This window comes from Lutra lutra, chromosome 4 (genome assembly GCF_902655055.1).
Source record: "Lutra lutra chromosome 4, mLutLut1.2, whole genome shotgun sequence".
NCBI lineage: Eukaryota > Metazoa > Chordata > Mammalia > Carnivora > Mustelidae > Lutra > Lutra lutra.
In genome coordinates, this window is record NC_062281.1 from 99830370 (window position 1) to 99852864 (window position 22495).

A 22495-nucleotide genomic window follows, 5' to 3' on the forward strand; every position below is an offset into this window, starting at 1 on the left:
AGTAAAAATGCTTGCTAAATCAAATGCAAAACCTAAGGGACAGGACTATGTTTCTAAAGAGTAGTTGTAAGAAACAAGTGCCTCTTTTGTGGACGACAGAAGAGGAGTCTACTTGATTTGTACAGTATGACCGCACAGACAGAACGCCGGTTATTAGGACAGATGGAGGAGTGGGGAGAGATGGGGGGGATGAGTGGAACGTAAGAAATTCTCGGGCAGCTTTTTCAAAATACACGTGGCTAGGCTCATAAAAATGTTAGGATCTATGTATTTTAAAAATATTCCCCAAATGATACCGAATGACTGATGCCCTGCCATCCCACTTCAGGAATCAATGATACAGGCAAATACTATGATGGATTTATTCCTATCAGTTAATAAAGAATCCTGGATGGTCACACACATTAGACCTAAGCATTAACTTGGGAGAAACACATAATGGATTAGAGATCTCAGACTGTCCTGGCCTGAAACATTGGGAAACAATGCAGTCTTTGTATCACAACCTCAAGCCCATAACAAAACTATTCAATACCTTTTGCCAACAATTTCACACTTCCCATCTAAGCAACATGGGAAAATCCCAGTGTTCTCAAAAAGTTTAGATGTTTTATTAAGATTATTCCTATCTTCACAGTGACAAAAATAAACATTCTCTGTTGCACCTCAACACTTCAACAATAAAAAGTTCCAGCTTATTTTCATTAATTCAGCACATAAATTTTAAAGGCATTCTTAGAAGAAAAGACTGAGGAAAACATTCTACCTGGTTTTGAAGATCCAGTATCGGCCTGTCCTAACTGCTTTTTCCTCTTGGCTTCTTCCACTGGATTTTCAAACTGGGTTTTCTGGTTAAGGTGACTGTACCGTAGAAAAACAAGCATTTCAGTTTAAAATGAAAGAGTTATGTTATTTTTAAGTAGGCTGTTAGACCATTTCATCCCCATAGGTGAAGGGGCAAACATGTATCTCTAGACTGTGGAACTCAGAGAAGCTGAAAGATGGTAGGGGAAGGGCTTTTGGCAACGAAAGAAAGACCCATGGAAAATGCCTAAAAGTGAAAGCTGCTGAAACATTCACTATAGCTTCTGCATCGAGGTGCCCAACAGAGCCAATAATAGTTTTCAAAGCTGTAGGAGACACCCTCACATCTAATGTAATCAGAACAGCTGGTAATGGATCAGTTCACTTTCTAAAAGGCAGTTAATGATAGGAGGATTTTAATTCAAGTTTCTTTAAAATGAAGTAGCTATGAAGATGCTTTTGGAAAAATCTGAGTACAGAAGCTTTCTTGAATTTTACTATTATTTTTCCAACTGACTGACCCACATCAATTTAGCACTATAACTAAGAAAGAGATTTGCTTTTATCAATTTGTATCACAGAACAACTCTTCCACACTCAACTTTTTTCATAATTATATAATAATTAAAATAATGATGTAATCACGATAGAAATTTAGCTGGTATTTCTGGTTTGGGAACGTTCACAACTACTTTGGAAAGCACACAAGTCTGTAAGGGAAAGCAGAACGGCCTGGGGACACCAAGGGTGAGCAAATGGCTAAGAACGGTCAGTGCATGACGGGCGGTAATAGTACGTTTTGGGGTGGGGGTGGGCAGAGCACTGGTCAGTCTGGCAAATCAGTCAGTGGGATGTTGGTTAAGAATGCAATTACTGCACACAAGTTATTTAAACAGGTTCTGATACAGAAGCAATGGGAATTACAGTCTAGCACTTCCATGGTACAAATATATTTCAGCCAAATGACAGCATTTTCCCGTAGAATCCACTTTAATGAGAAGTAACATTAGCAAATACCAACAATTAAATATCAAATCATGAGAATCTCAGATTATGACTGCCTTTAGATAGGGTGAATATTACAAAATTTGCATACAAATGGTCCTACAACTTGGATAATTACTTTGCCATCTGTGAACATTAATGGCGGTGATGGAGGAGGGTAGCAAGGACCCACCAGGGCAAGGTGTGCTGGTTTTCTCTATGTCATTTAGGCTTCTAGTGCATTATTAACTCTGCAACAGATGTAGTTGTTTCAGAGTTCTAAACATGGCAAGTTCCATTTGAAATTCTTTGGGTTGTGATTTCACTAACTCTCAAGTATGCTTCTGCTTCCTACCAAGGTGAGGCCCTCGGGGGAAAATGGAGATCTTTGGTATTAAGTAAGGACCAATTATTTATTAGGTACCGATATTTTACATGTTCTTGAAAGAAAAACATAAAAACACCAGAAACTGACACTCAGCAAAGAATAAACCTGTTTAGAATAAATCCTGGCTCTCTTTAACGTCATCAGTTGGAATGACTCATTTTGCCACCTAGGCATTAAAACATAAAAAGTAGTAATTTGTATTTATACTCTATTGTACTGTGTGGGAGAGGAGAGTAGAAGTATGCAAGTGAGTAATCCCTTCCCTGAAAACTCTTTGACAAAAGACTAAGATTTTAGTGCAGGGAGTAATTGCATCTGTCACCTTAAACTACTTGGATTAAAATGCTACCCAAATAACAAAACAAAACATAAAAGTTAAAACACTCTCCTTTTCATTTAGTTACTTATACTCACAATATTGTTTAGATGTAAGAGATTTTGTTTTCCATATAACTAGCTATGGGAAGTAGGACAGGCGTACCTCACAGATTACGGAAAAAACTAAACAAGGGTAGCAAAGAAGCATGACTAAATCAAGGACGTATAACTTGGAATGTCATCTGCATTAACATTTTGTGTATCATAGGTGGATTTCAAAAGTTCATCTCCACAAACAAGACCCTTATTCTATCATGATGATTTTGAGATATGTCAGCAGAGGTATATTTTGACTTTGAAACCTAAGCGCGTCAAGACATTCAATGCAATACAGGAAGACAACATTTCTAAATACGTTAGCATTCTTATAGAAGGCCTGCCATTAAATTTTTGGGAACAATTCTTTTTTCAAAAATAAATTAATCCATTTCAGAATCTCATCCCCGAAAATAAATACTTGCAAAGAAAAAGTGCCATTGCAGTTGGTGTTACTACTACAAGGCTCTGCCAAAAGCAATCATTGTGCCATCTGGTTTGACAAAGTGAGAGAGCCAAAGAGTAGCCATTCAAGTAACAGCTTTTTATCTCCATCAGTAAACTCACTGCAGATTACTATGGTCGGGATTCAAAACCTGACTAATCTGGGAATCAAGCCACACTCCATAGCTCAGCTGACTCCCTGCTAATGTGCATCTTGAGTACAGCCTGCTCTTTCTTAATCTAATAAATTACCCTCCTGCAAAATGAGCTTGTTCTGGGAACAATCAGACAAAATCATGTCGCCACTGCTGTTGCCTCTCATTCAGGCGATCTTACACACGCTCCGTGACAACTGGGAGTGGGTCACTTCAGGATTCACCCGAAAGTTGCTTCAGTATGGTATCTTTGCTTAATGAGAATCAGATCGTTTAGCCCAAGATTTTGTAAGAGGCAAATGACTTTCACCTCTTGACCATGTATTCAAATTTACTTGGAACAGACAATAAGAGAATGAGAATCATTATTGCAGAAATGTGCAGCAGTGTCAATGGCAATTAACAGTTTACTGAAGCCAAATTTAAATAGGCTAAACAGCTGGGGGGGGGGGACCCACAAAACCTTTCCAATCGGCCTTCCAATAGTTCTTTGACCGAGAAATGGTTGTTTTATTTTAACTAAATATGCTTTATAAAAAACCACCGCAGTAAAAGAGCTGCTGTCTACTTTTCACATGACCATATCAACAAGATACTAAACAACACAGTGAAACTAAGAAGGCACAGCTTTCCAAAGGAATCAAAGTGTTGACCCTGTGAATTTATATACTGAAGAGTCAAACTGAACTGTTTTCTTAGGGTACACGTTTGATTTTAAGAAATCATTCCAAAAATCTAGCCACAGGGACTCCAAGAACAATCTACACATTCTCATAAAGATGTACACTTGAAATAAAGGTGACATTGTGTGCCAACTATACTTTGTTAAAGTAAAAAGACTAGAGTCAGGACAGGAATCAGAGATACTACAGGGATAAATACTAGGAAATGACATTTGTTTACACCAAAAAGTGATGAAAAATTAATAAGCAATCCTAGATCTAGAAGATTCCCATTTTGTTACTTTCTCAGGTAATGATATTTGGCCTTCACCACCTCGGCAGTAGGTTCAGACTCCTAGTTTCTGGGTACATGGCAGCAACATTTCTGAGGCAGTTATCTGCCTGAGGTCAAAATTCTACCCATAGCATTTGGAAAGGAAGCAATCGCTCATCGTAACAACGTCGCGATTACATACATGAAAAAAGGGAAAGAAGAATCTGAGGATGTTGAGAACACCCTGATTTCTCTAACATAGGCAGGTGTTCTGTGCTCCTTTCCGACACACACTTAAGTTTAAATTTAACCGTAACAGCTGTGTAAGAAACAACCTCGTCCCCCTGAAGTGTTTCTTGATTAACTTCTAATCCTGTACTCCAAGAAGTTTGGATCATTACGGCTCACTGCCCTTCCAGTGCTTTTGCCGCCTTCATGACCAAATAGCTGTGGGGTTGGAAGTGACCGTAACATTTCATCTAGTTCATGCCCTCATTTCACAGTCTTCTATACGCTACTTTCCTCTTCAGACGCCGTGGTCATAATGGTTACACTCCCAGCTACTCATCAGCGTGGCCACGTCCCTCTCGCTCCGTTTACTTCAAAGCCAAGTTCTGGGGAGCCCAGAATCACTGAAGTAAATGCTCCCTGCCCCAACTTCTCACTCCCCTCATGGAAAGCCTCAGAAGCTGGGTTGCCAAGACATAAAGTGTTGTGTTCCGGTGATCCCCTAAAGCTGTACAGTGAAGGGAAGACGTTTGGGAGAGTTTGAACTGAGGTAACAAACTTACTCGACATAGTATGTCCCGTACTGTGGGTCTTCTATCTTCTCCCAGCCATAAGGAAGTTCTGGGGGCAGGAAAAAAAAAGAAGTAAAAAGCCAGATTCGAAACCAACAGAGAAGAATTCACCATGAGTGAATTTAAGTGTCTTTTAGTTCATGACACTTGTATTTGGGAGACTGGCCAAAAGCTGAGGATTTGCTTTCAAAGAACAAACACTGCTTGGGTCTGACTGGCTTCTTCAGGAGCTAGCGAGTGTCTCAGCAGGTAATTAGGAGCCCAGAACAAAAGATGACCTTTAACTCAAACGTGTTTACCTGAATCAGAAGCCATAAAACGTTAATTATTTAAAAAATCGGCTGGTGTAGATCCTTCATTTAAACAGCTTGATAATGTCAGTGCAAGACACACTAGCCCTCTGGTTCAGTACAAGCAGCAGCTGCTTGTTCCGTTTTTCGCCATTATATGTAAGACTTTTCAATTATGTCTGTTATTCTGCCACACTCTCCCCCTAAAAAAAGTCCAGCCTTGGATTTTTTTCCTTTCAGGTGAGCAATTGAGATTTCCTTTATATCTAAGAAAATACCTACTTTCCCTTGCATTAACTTGAGCTTTGGAAGGAAAATGTGAAATAATGACCACAGTGCCTTGTGTAGAATCTATATTTGTGTCTGGCAACAAAGAACTATCTTACATAGGATTATTATATATTATTCATTCCAGGTAACTGACCAATGAAACAGACCTAGAAAAACGGATAGTAGGTGAATATCTGATAGCTTCAAAAAAAAAAAAAAAAAAAAAAATCTGGTCTCTACAAGGGAAACTGACCCTGTCAAAAAAGAACCCTCTTTTCCTTCCCACTGTTTTCCAAGTTAAGGCTTCTGAAGAATCATTTTATTAGTAAGACATAGATTCACTTGGCAGGAATGTTCCTAGCAGGTGGTTTTAGTGCTAACAATTTATACATAGGAGCCAAGCAAAAAGGAGTTTTCTTTAAAAAAAAAAAAAAAAAACAACCCACAGTTACACGCTATGATGATCCATACTTTTATTTTGAATTTCTTTTAAAGTGTTTTCCTGCTAGGATCTCACACACACACACACACACACACACACACACACACACACAGAGGCAATGTATGCTAGACAACAAGTAGGCTTGGATTTATTCAAAGCTTTATTAATTTTCTCCCACTTAGCTGTAGTTTTGATGCATAGACTTTCTAGGTAAAAATTTCACTGTAATGTAGCTGACAAGATATACGAACTGTTATGCACTAATAAAGTTATTTCACATTCAGAATAAAGGCAGAGAATAAAAGACTAGCCCTTTGATGAAAGCTCTGAATCACCTTCACCCCTTTTTTCCATCATATTTCTCTGCCTCTGTGTATGTGTGTGTGTGTGTATTGACTGGTGGTTTTGAAGCTTGGTGAGTTTTTGTGGTTTTCCTTTGAAGGACCGGGCTGAAATGTCTGAGGTGGAAAAGAAGGGAATAGCTGAAAATGGCTATGTGAAAACAGAATAAAACAGCTGAGAAGAACTGAGGCATTTTTCAGCTCACTTTGATCCTCCACAGCTGTGAAGAAAAGAATTGTCAATTAAGTAAGGATAATAATTTGTGACCAGGTAACAGTTATGGGGAGAAGAGTATTTGTTGGATTGCATGTGTAAAATATGTTCTTTAATAATATTACCAAAGGGGACGCCTGGGTGGCTCAGTGGGTTAGGCCGCTGCCTTCGGCTCAGGTCATGATCTCAGGGTCCTGGGATCGAGTCCCGCATCGGGCTCTCTGCTCGGCAGGGAGCCTGCTTCCCTCCCTCTCTCTGCCTGCCTCTCTATCTACTTGTGATCTCTCTCTGTCAAATAAAAAAATAAAATCTTTAAAAAAAAAAAATAATAATAATATTACCAAAGCATTACCATTAAGCATCCTCCATGAAAGAGATTTTTTTCTTTAATAGGGAGTTTCTTGAAATACCTCAGGAACTGAGTGGTGCTGAGTGAGGGTGGGCCCTATTACGGCACCACAACTGGATTTATGCTTTGTTTTTAGAAAAGTCTGGAGAGCTCCAAGAACTGTGGAAACCATGTGATATCTAAAAAACTCACTAAAAAGAATGTATTAATACTTAAAGAGGATAAACGAGCAACATAAATATATTTCAGCATTAATCTGGAAGTTGATTCAGCATTTTAATTAGCAACTAACAGAAAAAGCACATCCTTTTTTAGGACAGTAAATAAAATGGTAATTTATCCTCTGGGTTACTTTTAGTTATGGCTTTAATTCCTCACCACTGAGAGCCTTAGCCAGTTTTCTGCAGGGCAGATTAATGCAGATAAAGAAGTGGTTATTATTTACCCATTCAAAATAAAGTTAATAAAAGTAACACTAAAACACCCAACAATTCTGTACATTATCCAGTGGGTCAATTAATTCACTGGCTTCCTTCCCTTTTTTCCTCTCCCTCTCTTCCTCCTCTTTTCTTCTTCCTTAGGCAAAAATAATTAGAAACACAACACAGTTCTTGACCTCAAAAAGTTCACAGTCTAAGCAGAAAGGCAGAAAAGATAAACTACATAATAAAGATAAACACCAGCTTTTGGGGGGGGGTGTGCCGAGGAATGACATCAATTGCCTGGTAAGCTATCAAGAAAGCCTTCTAGAAGAGGGTGATGTTTGAGCAGTCTTAGAGGAGGATTTGGAAATGGGGAGAAGGGGGCCATTCCGACAGGTCAAAGAGCGCTGAGGGGTTAAGAATGGGTGGGATTTTCAGTAATTACAAATAATTTGATAGGACTGGAGTGAAGGTTGTATGCAAGGTGCTTATCTCATAGGCAAGCACCAAATCGCATTTCTTGAGTGCCACGTTAATGACTGTGATCTTCATTTAGATGACAATGTAACTGATCATGCTGGACAAAGACAAAATTAAATTTTGGGCCCAGCACCTGGCTCCCTGCTCAGCAGGGAGTCTGTTTCTCCCTCTCTCTGCCCCCCCTCACCCCTGCTCATGTGCTCTCTCTCTCAAATAAATAAAATCTTAAAAAAAAAAAAGTCACAGCAGTGGACAAAATTACCTGGATAAATTGTGAGAACAGGTAGAGAACAGAACCGCAGGAATATTCACATTTTAAGGAGGAGATGGAGAAAGTAAGAATAGTCAGGGGGAAGGGTGTCAAAGGGAAGGGGAGCATGATCAACACTAATGCACACTCTGCAAAGCTGTCAGAACCAAAGGGCTGAAAAGAGACCACCAAATCTGGGAATCAGGAGGCTACTGGTGACCTTAAGACAAGCACTCTCACTGAAAAAGTAGGAGGCGGAAGTCAGCATATTGTAGTAGTGGGAAGGAAAGCAGGAGGTGGAGTTCTTAAGAAGAGATGACCTATTTTTTTTTTTTTTGAAACTTGGTTGTGGAAAAGACAGTTGAGAACTGGGAGGAGTAGGGTCAAGAGAACGTATTTATCTACTATTGAGATAAGAAAGACCTAACACCATATCTTTCTGGGCTGGAAGCCAAAGCATTCTCCCCAAAACCATTTCTGGCAGTATTAAGCAGCTGGCTGGTTCTATAGCCCATGAATCTATCTTTGTTTCCTCTTGCCCAGATAATATTTTTCTTATTTAAATATATGAATTGCAATTTTTTTCTCATTGTGGAGCATTAGTCAGTTGATAAATCTTTTTTATCATTCCCTAAGCTCCACAATACCATCAACATTTAGTATTTTTTAGCCTTTAGTAAAAATGGAATCTTTCATCATAAAAGAGGTGATCTGGTATAAAATGGATTCCTGATGTTGTATTTTTAAGATAACTTAGATAATTTAACCAAAGCACTACCTATTTTAGTTGAATGAAGATAGATACGTACATCAATTAAACCATTGGATACAACATCAAGATACAGTTGGGTTCTGTATCAGAAGACTAGGAAGGAAAAGGGCAAGTTTTAGAAACTAAGGTTTTTCTAGAAGATCTTCAGTGTTTAGCAGAATACGAGCAATAAACATCTTAAACTACAAAAACTTACATTTAAAATATCTTCATTATTATTATCCCTTATTGAGCATCTACTCTGCAAAGCACTGTGGAGAACACCAGTGTAAGTCAGATTTAGTGTAGAGGGAAATAGTGTATTATGGGGTCATTTCTGCCATTCAGGGAGGAGACTGAGTGCACAGTAGAAGTGGTAACGTTGGCTGAGCATCAAATAGGCTCAGGGGTCGCAACTGTGGGGTTCCCACAGTAAGTACAGTAAGAAAGACCTGAGGAAGGCCTACCCAGCTGTGGGGATGGAAAGCAGTCCTTCTATCAAAAAGTTTTGAACATTCTTAGAATACTAAATGCACCTGTGGTTGCTCTATCTTAAGAAAGATATAATTAGGATGACCATATAATGTACTGCCCACTTTTGAGAGTAAAAGGAGACACTATTATTAATGATGCTGGGACAAAAGGTATAAGCTGGGTTAGTTCTGGGCCAACCAAGACATTGTCACCTTCAACGTAAAGAGCATTAGGGGGAGACATTCATCCAACTTTTCAAATTTTCACAGAGGGGAGAGAATGGGAGACACAGTCCACTTTCTCTGAGCCCTTTTCCTTTCTTCTCCAAGGAAGAAAGTCTATCCTATCTGACTGGAGACTTTTAGACATGAATTCAGCTTGGCTCAGGGCTTCTTGAGTTCCCTCACTGTTGCCAGCAGACAGTGCAGTCTGGTCTGATGTTCCGGGCCTACCTTAGGGGAGGGGTCTTAGCTGATCAGAGGCCAGAGAGCCACAGAGCCTTCAGCTGTGAGTGCTGAAGGCTGCTTCCTACGGGGGTAAAACACCAGTAAGCCTATGTAGGTGCAGAGCTAAAGCCATGTCTGCTCACCCGCTCCCATCCTAACCCATCCCTCTGCTTCCTGGGTCTTATTTCTCTATTGACTCCCAATAGGTGAACAAAGATAGGCTCACTATTCACGGCCTCTGCCCAGAGCTTCATAGAGATTAAAACATATTTTCAAGGAGGCTGAAATAATCTTGGGGATAGAGTGGCTTCTTCCCTTCCCCCTTTTCCTTCTCCCCTCCTTCCAAACATTTAAGCCTCTACTGAAGGGACAGGTAGATAAGGAAGACAAAATCATCACTCTTAGAGTATATGCATCTAGTTACTCTGTAATGTGATACATGCTCCAGTAGAAATATATCCTGTGCTACTGTTGAGCACAGAGAACACCTAATTCTGATCGTAGAAAATGACAGAGGCGGCGACAAAGAAATTAGACTCTAGAACTGAGCTTAGGAGGAGAAGTAGGTCTGAGCCAGGTGGACACAGGGAATGAGGCTTGTTCCTGGCTAAAGAGATGGGCACGTGGCAGAGGCAAAGACAAAGACAAAAATGTGTCATATTTGTGACATGAAAATACTTGGGAGAAAAGAAAGCAAGAAAATACTTCAAAAAAGGAATACAGAATAGAATTCAACTGTAAACTAGACTTTATTCTGGGACTGCATGGAGCCATTATAGGCATCTGAGCAAGAGAGAGGTGTAAGACAGTTATATTCCAGAAAGAGTCATAGCCAATGTAGCCAAAGGTTTTTGATCATGTAGCCTTATCAGCAAAACATTTAACATGCACTTCAAGAGGTATATGGTTATCCATAAATATATGTGTCCCACACTACTACCTATGTACATAATAAAGCACACACAAAACAGAAAAAAAAAGAGATAAAGATGAAATGAATGATTATCACGGTTTTACCTCAATGTGGTTTTAAAAAGCTGACATGAGGTACAGGAAGTACCAGCTTTGCTGTTTACTTACTGTTTGTTTGGGCTTGTATTATCTTCAACAAGTGGTAGAAATCCTTTGCAGAAATCCTTCTAAGCCACATTTCAGTTGTGTGGGAATTAAAAACTAAATAACAAAGTCTATATATCCTCTTAACTGGGCACAAGTAAACTATAAAATCTTACTGAGTGCCCTTGACAAACGTAATAGTGCTATGTCCATTTTCCCCCCAAGACACTCAGGGTACTGTGCACGATCATCTGACATACAGAATGAGAAAGAGCGCGTTGTCAATCTGTATGTAAAATAGGAGAGAAACTTAGTTTTTTGCCCCAGTAGAAACATTATGAAATTATGAAAAATAAGTTCTAACTGTATAGGAAATAGAGCAAGAGGAGAGGAAGAAGCAGATGTGCCCCTGATCACCTGGCCCAGGGGACTGTGAGCATGGTACCTATGACAGAAAGAGATATGGGGTGACTCTAGGAGAAAGATGTCAGTTTAGTTTTAATTATGTGTGTTAGAAGTGCTACTAGGGCACTTTTAAAAAAAAAAAAAAGTGTTTTTGGTTTACGGAGATAAAGTTGATACAAATTATGTTTTAAAATTAAAACATAAAGATAAATTAAAAAATTTAAAAGTCTCAAATGCAGTAGGAAATACAAAAATAGAATTCAAAAGAGGACCATACTAGAGATTCAAAAAGGAGGCCAGCTATAGTAAATTAATAGTTAGAGCTCTGACAATAAACACATTCTACCACGGAAACAGGAAAAGGCAAGAGAGGCAAATGGAACAATCAGCGCGCAGGAAAAGGCATGAAGAGCGGCAACAGAGATGTACCTGAGAAGACGAACACCACACTCACCCGCTTCAGAAAATCAAATTCTCTGGTATAACCTATTCAAGTTTACTTTTACAGTGGCCGATTTCACCATATGGAACTTTCTAATGAAAGCCATATAGAAAAGGGTGGTATGTTATAAACATCCAGCAAAATACAGAGATCTTAAGTGCTTGTTTAGTTTAAAAAAAAAAAATGAGTTTTGACAATTGCATGTGCCTTCCTAACCACCACTCCAAACAAGATGGAGGACATATTCATCATTCCAGAGAATTATTTCAATTCACCAACCTCCCCATCCCCCGCCTCATTTTCCAACTTCTATCAGCATAGACGGAGTCTGCCTGTTCTCAGACTTTAATGGGTAAGTGAGTATCCATTCTTTTGTGTCTGGCTTCTTCTATTCAGCAAGTTTCTGAGATGGTTGAGTGTTATCAACAGTTTTTTCTTCTTACTGATGAGTAGTATTTCATTGTTTGAATATACCAAAAAGTGTTTATCCATTCTTCTGCTGATGGGTATTTGGAATGTCTCCAGGTTTGAGTTATGGATATGGCCGTCGTGATCAGGTAGAATCTTTTGGGGAACATGGGCTTTCATTTTTCTTGAGACAATGCCTCATGGGCACTGTCCAAAGTTCTCCACAATGTTCACATAATTTTACCTCCCCACCTACGAGTGAAAGTTCCCAGATGCTCTATGATCTTCCTAGCCCTTGAATCTAGCCCTTCCAGGGAGCATGAATGGCCTCTCACTGTAGTGATGGCTAAGGATGATGAAAACCTTTCCAGGTCCTTCCCGTCTATTCTGCTGTTTTCTTTGGTGAAGTGTCCAAATTCTTTGGCCATTTTGAAAAACCACATTATTGAGGTATATTTTGCATATTATAAAATTAATCTGTTTTAAGTGTTCAATTCAAGGAGTTTTTGATCATTTACTGAGTTGTGCAACCATCACCACAATCCAGTTTTGGAACATTTCTATCACCCCAGTAATATTCCTCATGCCATTTAATCTCTGTTTCCATCCTCACCACTGGGCAACCACTACTGATCTGTCTTTCTGTCTCTGTAGATCTGCCTATTCCAGACACTTCGCACAGATGCAATCCTGTAGTAGTTGGTCTTTTGGGTCTAGTGTCTGTCATTTGGAACAATACACTGAGATTTGCTCATGTTGTTATATGTAAACTATTTCATTCCTTTTTATTGCTGAATAATATTCCACTGGATGATTTTATTCATCCATTTATTAGTTGGTGGCCATGTGAACTATTTCCACTTTGGGGCTGTTAGGAATAGTGATACTATGAATACTTACAGGCAAGTCTTTGTGTGGACATATGTTTTCATTCCTCCTGAGTAGATGACTAAGACTGGAATTGTTAGGTGATGGGGTAAATTTGTATTTAACCTTTAAGAAACGATCAAACTGCTTTCCAAAGCAGCTGTACCATCTTACATTCTGCCCAGCACTGCACCAGGGTTACCATTTCTTCCTATCCTCACCAACATTTGTTATTATCTGTCTTTTCTGATTATAGTTACTCTAGTGGATATAAAGCGGCATCTCTCTGTGGTTTTAATTTGCATTTCCTCAATGATTAATGACGTTAAGTATCTATTCTAGTGGTTTTTGGGCACATGTAGATCTTCCTTGGTGAAATGTCTATTTAAAAATTTGGTTGTCTTATTAATGAGTTATAACCATTCTTTACAGATTCAGGATATAATTTGTCAGATACATATCGTAGAGCCTACAAGTTTGTCTATCCATTTTCTTAATGGTGTCTTGAATAAAAATTTTAAATTTTTATTAAGTCCAATTTATCAAGTTTTTCTTTCATGGTTCATACTTTTTGTGGCCTAAGACATCTTTGCTAATCCTGCAATTAGGAAGTTATTCTCCTAAATTTTCCTCTAAAAGATTTAGGGTTCTAGTTTTTATGGTTAGGTCTTTGAGCCATCTGAAATTAATTTCTGTGTATGGGGTGAGGTATAGTTGAAGTTCATTTTTCCTTACGAATATCCACCCAGTTCTGCCAGCACCATTTGTTAAAGATCCTCCTCTTCTCACTGAATTGGTTTGGCACCTGGGCTATAGATTAAGTGACCACATATGTGTCCATCTATTTCTGGATTCTCTATTCTGTTCCAGTGATCTACTTGTCTACCCTTATGTCAATGCCACACTGTCTTGGTTATTGAGCTTTATAGTAACTCTTCAAATCTAGTTGCCTCTGTCCTTTACCTCTGTCCTTTTAAGGACAGTTATCTGGCAAACTGGAGCTATATATATTTTAGAATTGGCTTGTCAATTTCTGTAAGACAGACTCAGAGGATTTCGATTGGGATCGTACTGAATCTAGATATCAATTTAAGGAAAATGAACATCATTAACAGTACTGTGTCATTCGATCTGTGAACACAGTGTATCTCCTCAATTATTTCAAATCTTCATTATTTCTTTCAGGGATATTTTATAGTTTTCAGTGTGTCTTTTGCATCTTTCAGTAGATTTCCGCCAAGGTATCTCATTTTTTAAAATATGGCAAACAATTTTAAAATAATTCCATTTTCCAACTGGCTATTCCTAGAAAAAAATCTTAATATTGCAATCAGGTGGAACAAAATGTATAAATTGTTTAATTTTTTTAATAGATTGGAGTTCAGTCTATAGGAGGCCTATCTAAAACTCATTTGCAGCCATTCATTCTTTAACCAAAGTAAATAATTTCTGATCAGTGATACAAAATGAATTCAAATTTTATTCACCTTCACTCTATATTCAAGAAGATGTAGCAAACAATTTTGGTTGGGGTAAAGTCTGTATTTATGTGTAAGACTATACTATTAAAAATGGTATAATACATAAGACAGACAAGCATTACTACCTAAGAATCCTTAGAGAAATTTTTTCTACTAAACAGTAAAAACTGTGTGTGGGTAGGGATGGGAGGGTGGGGTATATTGGAGACTTTCACTGAATTTCTACCGATGCTCTAAATGAAAGCTTAGCCATAAATACTAACACACCTATCCTAGTGATACTAAACTAAATATATTTTTGAAGGTTCAATAGCCATGACGAGGCTTCCCTGTGGGTAACAATGTATCTACTTTATTAAAATATTGATTTAGAAACTGAAAACTTTGTCTTTAAAACAAATGTGCAAAAGGGCAATTTACTTTTATTAAGACTCTTAACAAGGATTCTCAAAAGGAGAGAAATAAAGTCTTTCATAAAATTAGATGCAATGGGGGCGCCTGAGTGGCTCAGTGGGTTGAGCCTCTGCCTGTGGCTCAGGTCATGATTTCAGGGTCCTGGGATTGAGCCCCGCACTGGCCTCTCTGCTCAGCAGGGAGCCTGCTTCCCTTCCCAACACCCCCCCTCCCCAACACTGCCTGCTTCTCTGCCTACTTGTGATCTCTCTATGTCAAATAAATAAAAAAATAAAATCTTAAAAAAAAATTAGATGCAAAGACATAATTATCAGAGTCAGTTGAGTATGATATCCACCTGCTGCTTATGGGCTTAGGCACATTATGGTTTGTTTAGGGTTTATGAAAACTCACTGTCTAAGCAAGAAGAACAAGAAGGGATTAAGTGAGTAAGTACAGTATAAAAGATTTCTGAATCTCTACCTCCGTCTTCACAGTCTTCAGGGGCTTTGGCTTTCTTACAAAGACGAGGATCCAACCAGGTGGTTGTCTTGGTATTGTGGCTGCAGAATAAAGATTTCAGTTAGAAACAGTCAAATAAAGAGGGAGGAAAGTATTTCAAAAGCAAAGATTAAAAGCGACTGAAAGGTATATGATGTTTGCACATTTTTCTCCTACAGGCTGTTTGTACACCTCTGATTCAATAACTCTATTGTTCTCAATCTGCTCCTTCAAAACTGCCAGAGAGGGAAGGCAATGCTAGAGGCACTAATTTGAGGGAAAAGACTCTAAAGAAGGGGTAAAATGCCAAGAACAGAATAACAGACACTGATTTAAGCAGTCAAAAATATTTCAAAGGGTGGGCATCTAGCTCCATACTGTGCATTATCCGGTTGAAAAAGCTACCTTGAAGACCTTGTTTGGTTGCTGGCTGAATTCCTTCCTCCCTCCCTTCAAAAAACCTTCTATTTCTTGAGTACCTGTGCCGCCTGGCACTGTGCTGACGGCTGGCGATACAGTGCTAGACAGACTGATTCCCCTGCCTTCTAAAGGGTTCTTTAAAATGCATAAAATAAAAAGTCTTCAAGTATCTCCTTTGGCAACATGGAAGTAAAAATCATGGGTGCAGTTAAAGTCTACTCTACAAACTATGAATCACTTGCTGGACAGAAAAAAGGCAGCAGCTCCGAAAGACCCTCCCAGCCCGCCCCTCACACACACTCCTTCTTATGAAGCAGGCCACACGTGCTTTCAAGGAGCACTGTCACCAGGCAGCAGATACCAAGGCTAAAACAAAGCCATCACACTGCTGAGCAGACAGACAGCGGTACGGTACAAACATCTGAAACACGAGGATATTAAAGAAAGAAAACACCATGGAGGAAAATATACCGAAGACAATGATATGTAAATTAAAGTTATTATCATAGTAGTGTGAGAACAACAGTGTGAACAAACTATCATTCATCGGTGTTTTTACCATGAGATAAACTCCTTAATCTTTATATTAATTACTCTTAGGAAATTAAGCCAATGGCTTCAGGGAATTAATCGTACCTTCTCTGCCTTTTCTAACTCCTGAGCTACTCTGGGCCATGCAACTCCTTTCTTACACATTGCCAGGTATGAAACTAGCTGGTAGATTGTGGTAGAAACACTTTTGTATGCTGAATAATGGATAATCCGAATAGGAGAAACTGGGATTGTTTCTAGAAAGTCTGTGTTATCCATTCTGTCAAAGAGATAATTTCTCCACACTCAAGCCAGTTAAATCAATTTTAGCAATGTGAAAAGGATCAGGGCTCCAAAGAGGCTTAGCAGCATGTAGACTGTTAGGAAAAAAAAAAAATCATGTATGTATCTTGCTGAACCAAATTCAAAATTGCTACTTGAGAAAAGCTTAACTTTGTTTCCAATGCTCCAAAATTTTTATTGCTAAATTAGCAGATGTAGGCAATCTACTAGGATTTTACCCAATATTTCCCAAGGTAAAGAAATGTCCATAGGGTCTAGACCCAAAACATGATAGCTAAAGGCTACAGACCTATTTTCTTACAGAGGCGTGATTTAACAGCAGTAGTAACGCAGATCAAATACTTCAGCTACAGCAGCAAATACTAGTCAGCTATATTGTGGTTACAAACCCCTTATCAGATACGGGTTTGCAAATATTTGCTCCTATTCTGCCGGTTGTTTTCCCACTCATTGACTGCTTCCCTTTGCCGTACAGTTTTTAAGTTTGATCAAGTCCCATTTGTCTATTTTTGGTTTTGTTGCCTATAGTTTGTGTGTCATATCCAAGAAGTCCTTGCCAAATTCAATGCCATGAAATTTCGTCCCTGTGTCTTCTTTTAGGAGTTTTAGGATTTCAGGTCTTATATCTAGGTCTTTCATGCATTTTAACTATGTTCAACTATAAATGCATTTCTTTTGTAAATTCTATCCCCTCTCTATAATTTACTAACTTATCCCCATTTACAGTATAAAGTACTGTCAGGTTCAATGTCTCATACTTTGTTTCTGAAGATACTCTAGGCACTTCTAATGACTCCACATCTTACTTGGGGATTTAGTGCTAAAATCAGAATGAAAGTCAAAAGTCTAAGTTACCCTTGAACAACCCCTTAAATTGTCCATAGAGAAAAATATACCTGATTTTGTCTGTTCTGCATAATCCTTGTCATTAATGTTTATGCATGTGTATAATATAATCAATTATGTACCATGTATGGTAAAAAGAAGACAATGCACACAAAATCTATGTCTTTTAAATACTGTAATTCCACTTGGTAAAAGCAGGAGGCTCAGTCTATGGGAAGGATGTAGAACTTGGGACCAAATGAGGAAACAGATTCAAGTCTCCCACCCCTAATTCATGTTTAAGTATATGTTCCTTGACTGTAGTGTCTGGCCCTTAATATTTTAATTGTTATTTACCTGTTATATTCTATAACTTCACTACATTCACATTCTGCCTCTGTACAAATTATTTTAAAGATGAGAATTATAGGTGCATAAGAATATAAAAATGCTTCATAATGAAACTTCCAAAAAAAATTATTGGCATACTATTATTCTCTGGTGCAAACCATATAAAATTTTAGGTTGACCAAATACATGTGGTATTCTATAGCTTCATAAATATATTTATATTTACATTACTACTGCTTTCTCATATATTAGGGTTTGTCAGTTTATATGGTACCAATGAGTCTGAGGATCAGTGATATTTCCTTCCCATATTATTCAACTATATGGCCTGAATATATCTAGAAAAGAAAATATTCAGCTCAGATAATAAATATGCTCTCCCTCCACAGGGTGGTAATTCTTGAAATGCTCAGCAAATTGGACCACCTATCAAAGTTTAAAAAAACAGCAAGCCAAAATACCCTCCGTGCCTACAGGTTTCATTATTAGTGATAAACCTGCTATTAACCCTCCTGTTTTTATAAAACCGTAAGTCAAATACAGGATTCCTTTATCCAAGTCAAATAAAAATGAAATATCCAGGGAAGTCATCAGATTAAAGAATCAATGGTTACTTGCATGAAGAATCTTTTTAAAGAAAGACAAAAGAAACTGAAGCCTTGTGAATGAGGATAAAGAAATGGGAAGACAGGCCTCACAGCAACAGGGCATGTTCAAAGAGATACAGACATTTGCTTACTCAATGAAGTAGACCATCCCCGTGTCGGTGTAGGCCATCTCCCAGTTTTTGGGCAGTGGTTCCAGATTCTCATCTCTCATCATATAGTTTCTGAAGTCCATGGAGCTGTTTGTTTGGTTATAACTCGGGACGGTCTTCATCCAATCAGATGACTCAGAATGCCTCTCTCTGCTTTCTGCCATTGAACACAGAGCAGTGAACAAAGTAGGTAAAGTTACACTCCCTTCCAACAGCTCTCTTCATTTCCAACAAAATACCAAATGTTTAATGCAAATTTCCTTGTGTATTATGTTCACATTCTGCTATCATTTTTTGAGGTAACAAATAGACGTACCGAATTTTTTTCATCTGCTAAGTGATACCAACCCAGTACAGCACCTCTGACACCAGCCTGGGAAAGCAGCGAAAGCCATACTAGAATCAATTGGGAATACTGAGAATACATACATAAGTTCTGTGCGACCCACAGAAATGTCTGCGGGGAGCTTCGGGGGTCCTTTCATGGACCAGGCTATACTTGAAGCACTTTACGTATATGAACTCATGGTCCTTACAGCAGCCCTGTGATGATTTATTATGACACGTGTATTTTAGACTGTAGATGAAGAAACTAAGGCACAGTGGGGTTAACTTAGTCAGGGTCACACAGCTGCTAAGAGCAAGATCAGGATTCAAATCTAGGTGGTCTACGCTCTGAACGGCTATACAAACCTCTCTCACACACATTTAACACAGGCCTTTAGAATAATACTAGTTTTTTAAAGCTTTTTTTTTTTTTTAAGATTTTATTTATTTGACAGAGATAGATCACAAGTAGGCAGAGAGGCAGGCAGAGAGAGAGAAAGGGAAGCAGGCTCCCTGCTGAGCAGAGAGCCCGATGTGGGACTCGATCCCAGGACCCTGAGATCATGACCTGAGCCGAAGGCAGCGGCTTAACCCACTGAGCCACCCAGGTGCCCTAGAATAATACTAGTTTTTTAAAAAAAATTACACTCACTAGACTTTCTGTTGTTAAGTATAATTCTCTGTTGGTGATAGCACAATCCTTTGAGAGTCCCAGCACCCATAAGGTAGGTGAGAATACTAAAATATGGTTACTGTCTAGGGAATTCACGATTCATGAGCTTCAAACTTACACCTCCAAGCTGTGGGTAATCAGAATCTTAGAAGAGGACTTAGAGGTCATTACATATAGTACTTCTACTCCCACTGTCCTTTATTCAAACAAGTCCTATAATCCACTATTACTGCTACTTACTACCCTTCACCATTCCTCACCCCTCATCTGCGCCTTTGCCATGTCCTCATTGCCCTACTTAGGCAACTTAAGTTCCATGATCAGCCACGATCGTCGCTCCCTTGCAAACGCTACCAATTTCTCTGCCTCAAACTTACTTCAGCATATGTGCCCGGCTGAAGCCTAACTCTGCTTAACTCTTTCTACCTACTCTATGTTAGTACATGCAGCTGGACCCACGTTACAGTAACTTGTCCACTTTTAATTCGTGATCACTAACCTCAAGAGAGCATACAATGGTGTATTATAATCACAGGAAATTCCTCTAGTCCGTTCACTCTGACAGTCTCCTGGATAACTGTTTCATACTCTTCTTCTTAAATCTACAATCACTTCCCCCTCATCCCTCATCTCATCGGATGACCCTGTTTTGTCCACAAAGCGAAATCCAACCATCAGTTCTCAGTAGCCATCTTATCTGACCTATCGATGGCATCTGACATAGTTGATCATTCTCTTCCCCTGGCTTCTAGGCCCCTCTACCCTCCTGGTGCCTTCTCAGTCTGCCTGAGCTCCACACCGTAGAGGGCCTTCCCAGGGTTCAGTCTTTGGATCTTTCCTCTTCTCTTCCTAGAGTTACTCTTTTAGTGATCTCAGTCAGTTTCACTGCTCTACATGCTGTATTGCTGATGATGTCCCAACAGGCGTCTTCAGACCAGACGAAGACTTTAGATCCAACTTCAAACAGGACATTTGCATTTGGATGTCTAACAAGCACCTCAAGTTTAAAATATCCCAACTGAAGCTCCTACTACACTTTTCCAACCCAAACTGACTCCTCTTACAATCTACCTCATCTCGGGGTGCCTGGGTGGCTCAGTGGGTTGAGCCTCTGCCTTCGGCTCAGGTCATGATCTCAGGGTCCTGGGATAGAGCCCCACGTCAGGCTCTCTGTTCAGCAGGGAGCCTGCTTCCCCCTCCCTTTCTGCCTGCCTCTTGGCCTACTTGTTGATCTCTGTCTGTCAAATAAATAAATAAAATCTTTAAAAAGACAACGACGACAACAATCTACCTCATCTCAATAAAGGCAACTCCATTCTTCTGGATACTCAAGTTAAAAACCTTGAAGTGGGGGCACCTGGGTGGCTCAGTGGGTTAAGCCGCTGCCTTCGGCTCAGGTCATGATCTCAGGGTCCTGGGATCGAGTCCCGCGTCGGGCTCTCTGCTCAGAGGGGAGCCTGCTTCCCTCTCTCTCTCTCTCTGCCTGCCTCTCTGTCTACTTGTGATCTCTCTCTGTCAAATAAATAAAATAAAAAATCTTAAAAAAAAACAAAACAAAACCTTGAAGTGATCTTTGACCCTGTGCTCTCAGACCTCAAATCCAGTCTCAGCAAATGTTACTGGCTCAGGCCACTTCCCTGTCACGCTTTCATCAGGTCCAAACCACTATCTCTCGTGTAAATTACTGCAATAACCTCTTAAACTAGTATTGCTGTTTATGCCTGCCCTCCTACTGCCTATTTTCAATTCAGTAGCCAGAATAAGCCTCTTAAAATCTGTTTTATCATGTTACTCTTCTACTCAAAACCCCTTAAAGCTTTCTCATCTCAGAATAAAAAGCAGAATTCTTTTTTTAAAAAGCAAAATTCTTCCGACGACGTATAAGATCCCACATAATATGCATTTCCACACGCCCCCAATCACCATCCGACTGATCTCATTGCTCATTGTTCTATTTCCTTCCATCCCTCTGCTCCAACCACATATAATGCATTGTCCACATTGAATCCAACTACATTGGTTTCCTCACCTTTGTCTGAATATTCCAGGCATGCTCCCACCTCAAGGCAGTTGTATTTAAAATTCCCTTCGGCTGGAATGTTCTCCTCCCAGATATTTTGAGCTTACACCATCACTTCTTTTAAAGTCCTCTTCTCAGTGAGATCTTTCCTGCTATTCTACCTAAAATCACAAACTTTGGCCACCACCACTTTTTATCCTTCTCCTCCTCTGCTTTTTCTCGTTAGCACTCTCTAATATGCCATATATCATTGATTCATGTTGGATAATTCTTTCTCTCCCACTAGAAGGCAAAGTTCATGAAGACAGGAGTTTTTCTCTGTTTTGTTCAGTGCTTTATTCCTAGCTGTTAGAAAAATGCCTACCACTTAGTGGCCTGGCAGGTGCTCAATAACTATTTGTTGAATGCGTAGCTAGAATAAAACACACGATTCATTCTCCAGGTGGAAAAAAGTGACAGAAATTAAAAGGCACCCAATCTGTAAATCAATCTGGAAGGGAGTCACAATCTTGGGACAGAAGTATGTTGGAGGAAAACAAAAGCAACTATATGATCTCTCATACTTGTCTGAACACAGTTGAGGTGACTGTGTGAGAGAGTTTGCTTAATAGCCAACGACTTGAAAATACTGTTTATGTAACAAGCAACACTTGGAAAAAAGTTTTAGGATTATTGTATAACCTATGTCTTCCTATGTGGGCATATTAGCATTCTCACGTGAATTCTTCAGCAAGATATAAAATAATACATACGGTGTATACAAATTATTCTTTAACTATCCCCTCACCCCTTCCATTGCCAACAATTTTCTGATTTTTCAAGGCAGAAATTCTAGTCCCCAAAAGCAACACACAAAGCACATTTCCACAGCTTTCAGTAAGTTAACAACTAGAGTTCGTACTTATTCAGAAAAGACCAAGGGCTTTTAGTCCTGTATTTCTGTTTTGTTTTTTTCGTTAAAATAGTGTGGATATTTTCTCTTACAAAGAAATATATAATCCAGCGGAAGTGCCCACACACAATACAAACCGCCTCCCACTCTTGGATACTCACCCTTTAAATATCACCAGCACAAAGTTAG

At 39.1% G+C, this 22495-nt stretch overlaps 1 protein-coding gene across 4 annotated transcripts in view; it reads right to left on the bottom strand.

Annotated features, from left to right (window-relative positions):
- Positions 1–22495, bottom strand: part of MAGI3 (membrane associated guanylate kinase, WW and PDZ domain containing 3) — a 445211-nt gene that overhangs the window by 44154 nt on the left and 378562 nt on the right. For all 4 annotated transcript variants that reach the window (XM_047726841.1, XM_047726840.1, XM_047726839.1 and 1 more), the window contains exons 5-8: positions 18377–18551; positions 15190–15269; positions 4917–4974; positions 767–861 (exon numbers count right to left, since the gene is read on the bottom strand). In XM_047726841.1, the coding sequence (XP_047582797.1) occupies positions 767–861; positions 4917–4974; positions 15190–15269; positions 18377–18551 (408 nt within the window). The remainder of the gene's footprint in view (positions 1–766; positions 862–4916; positions 4975–15189; positions 15270–18376; positions 18552–22495) is intronic.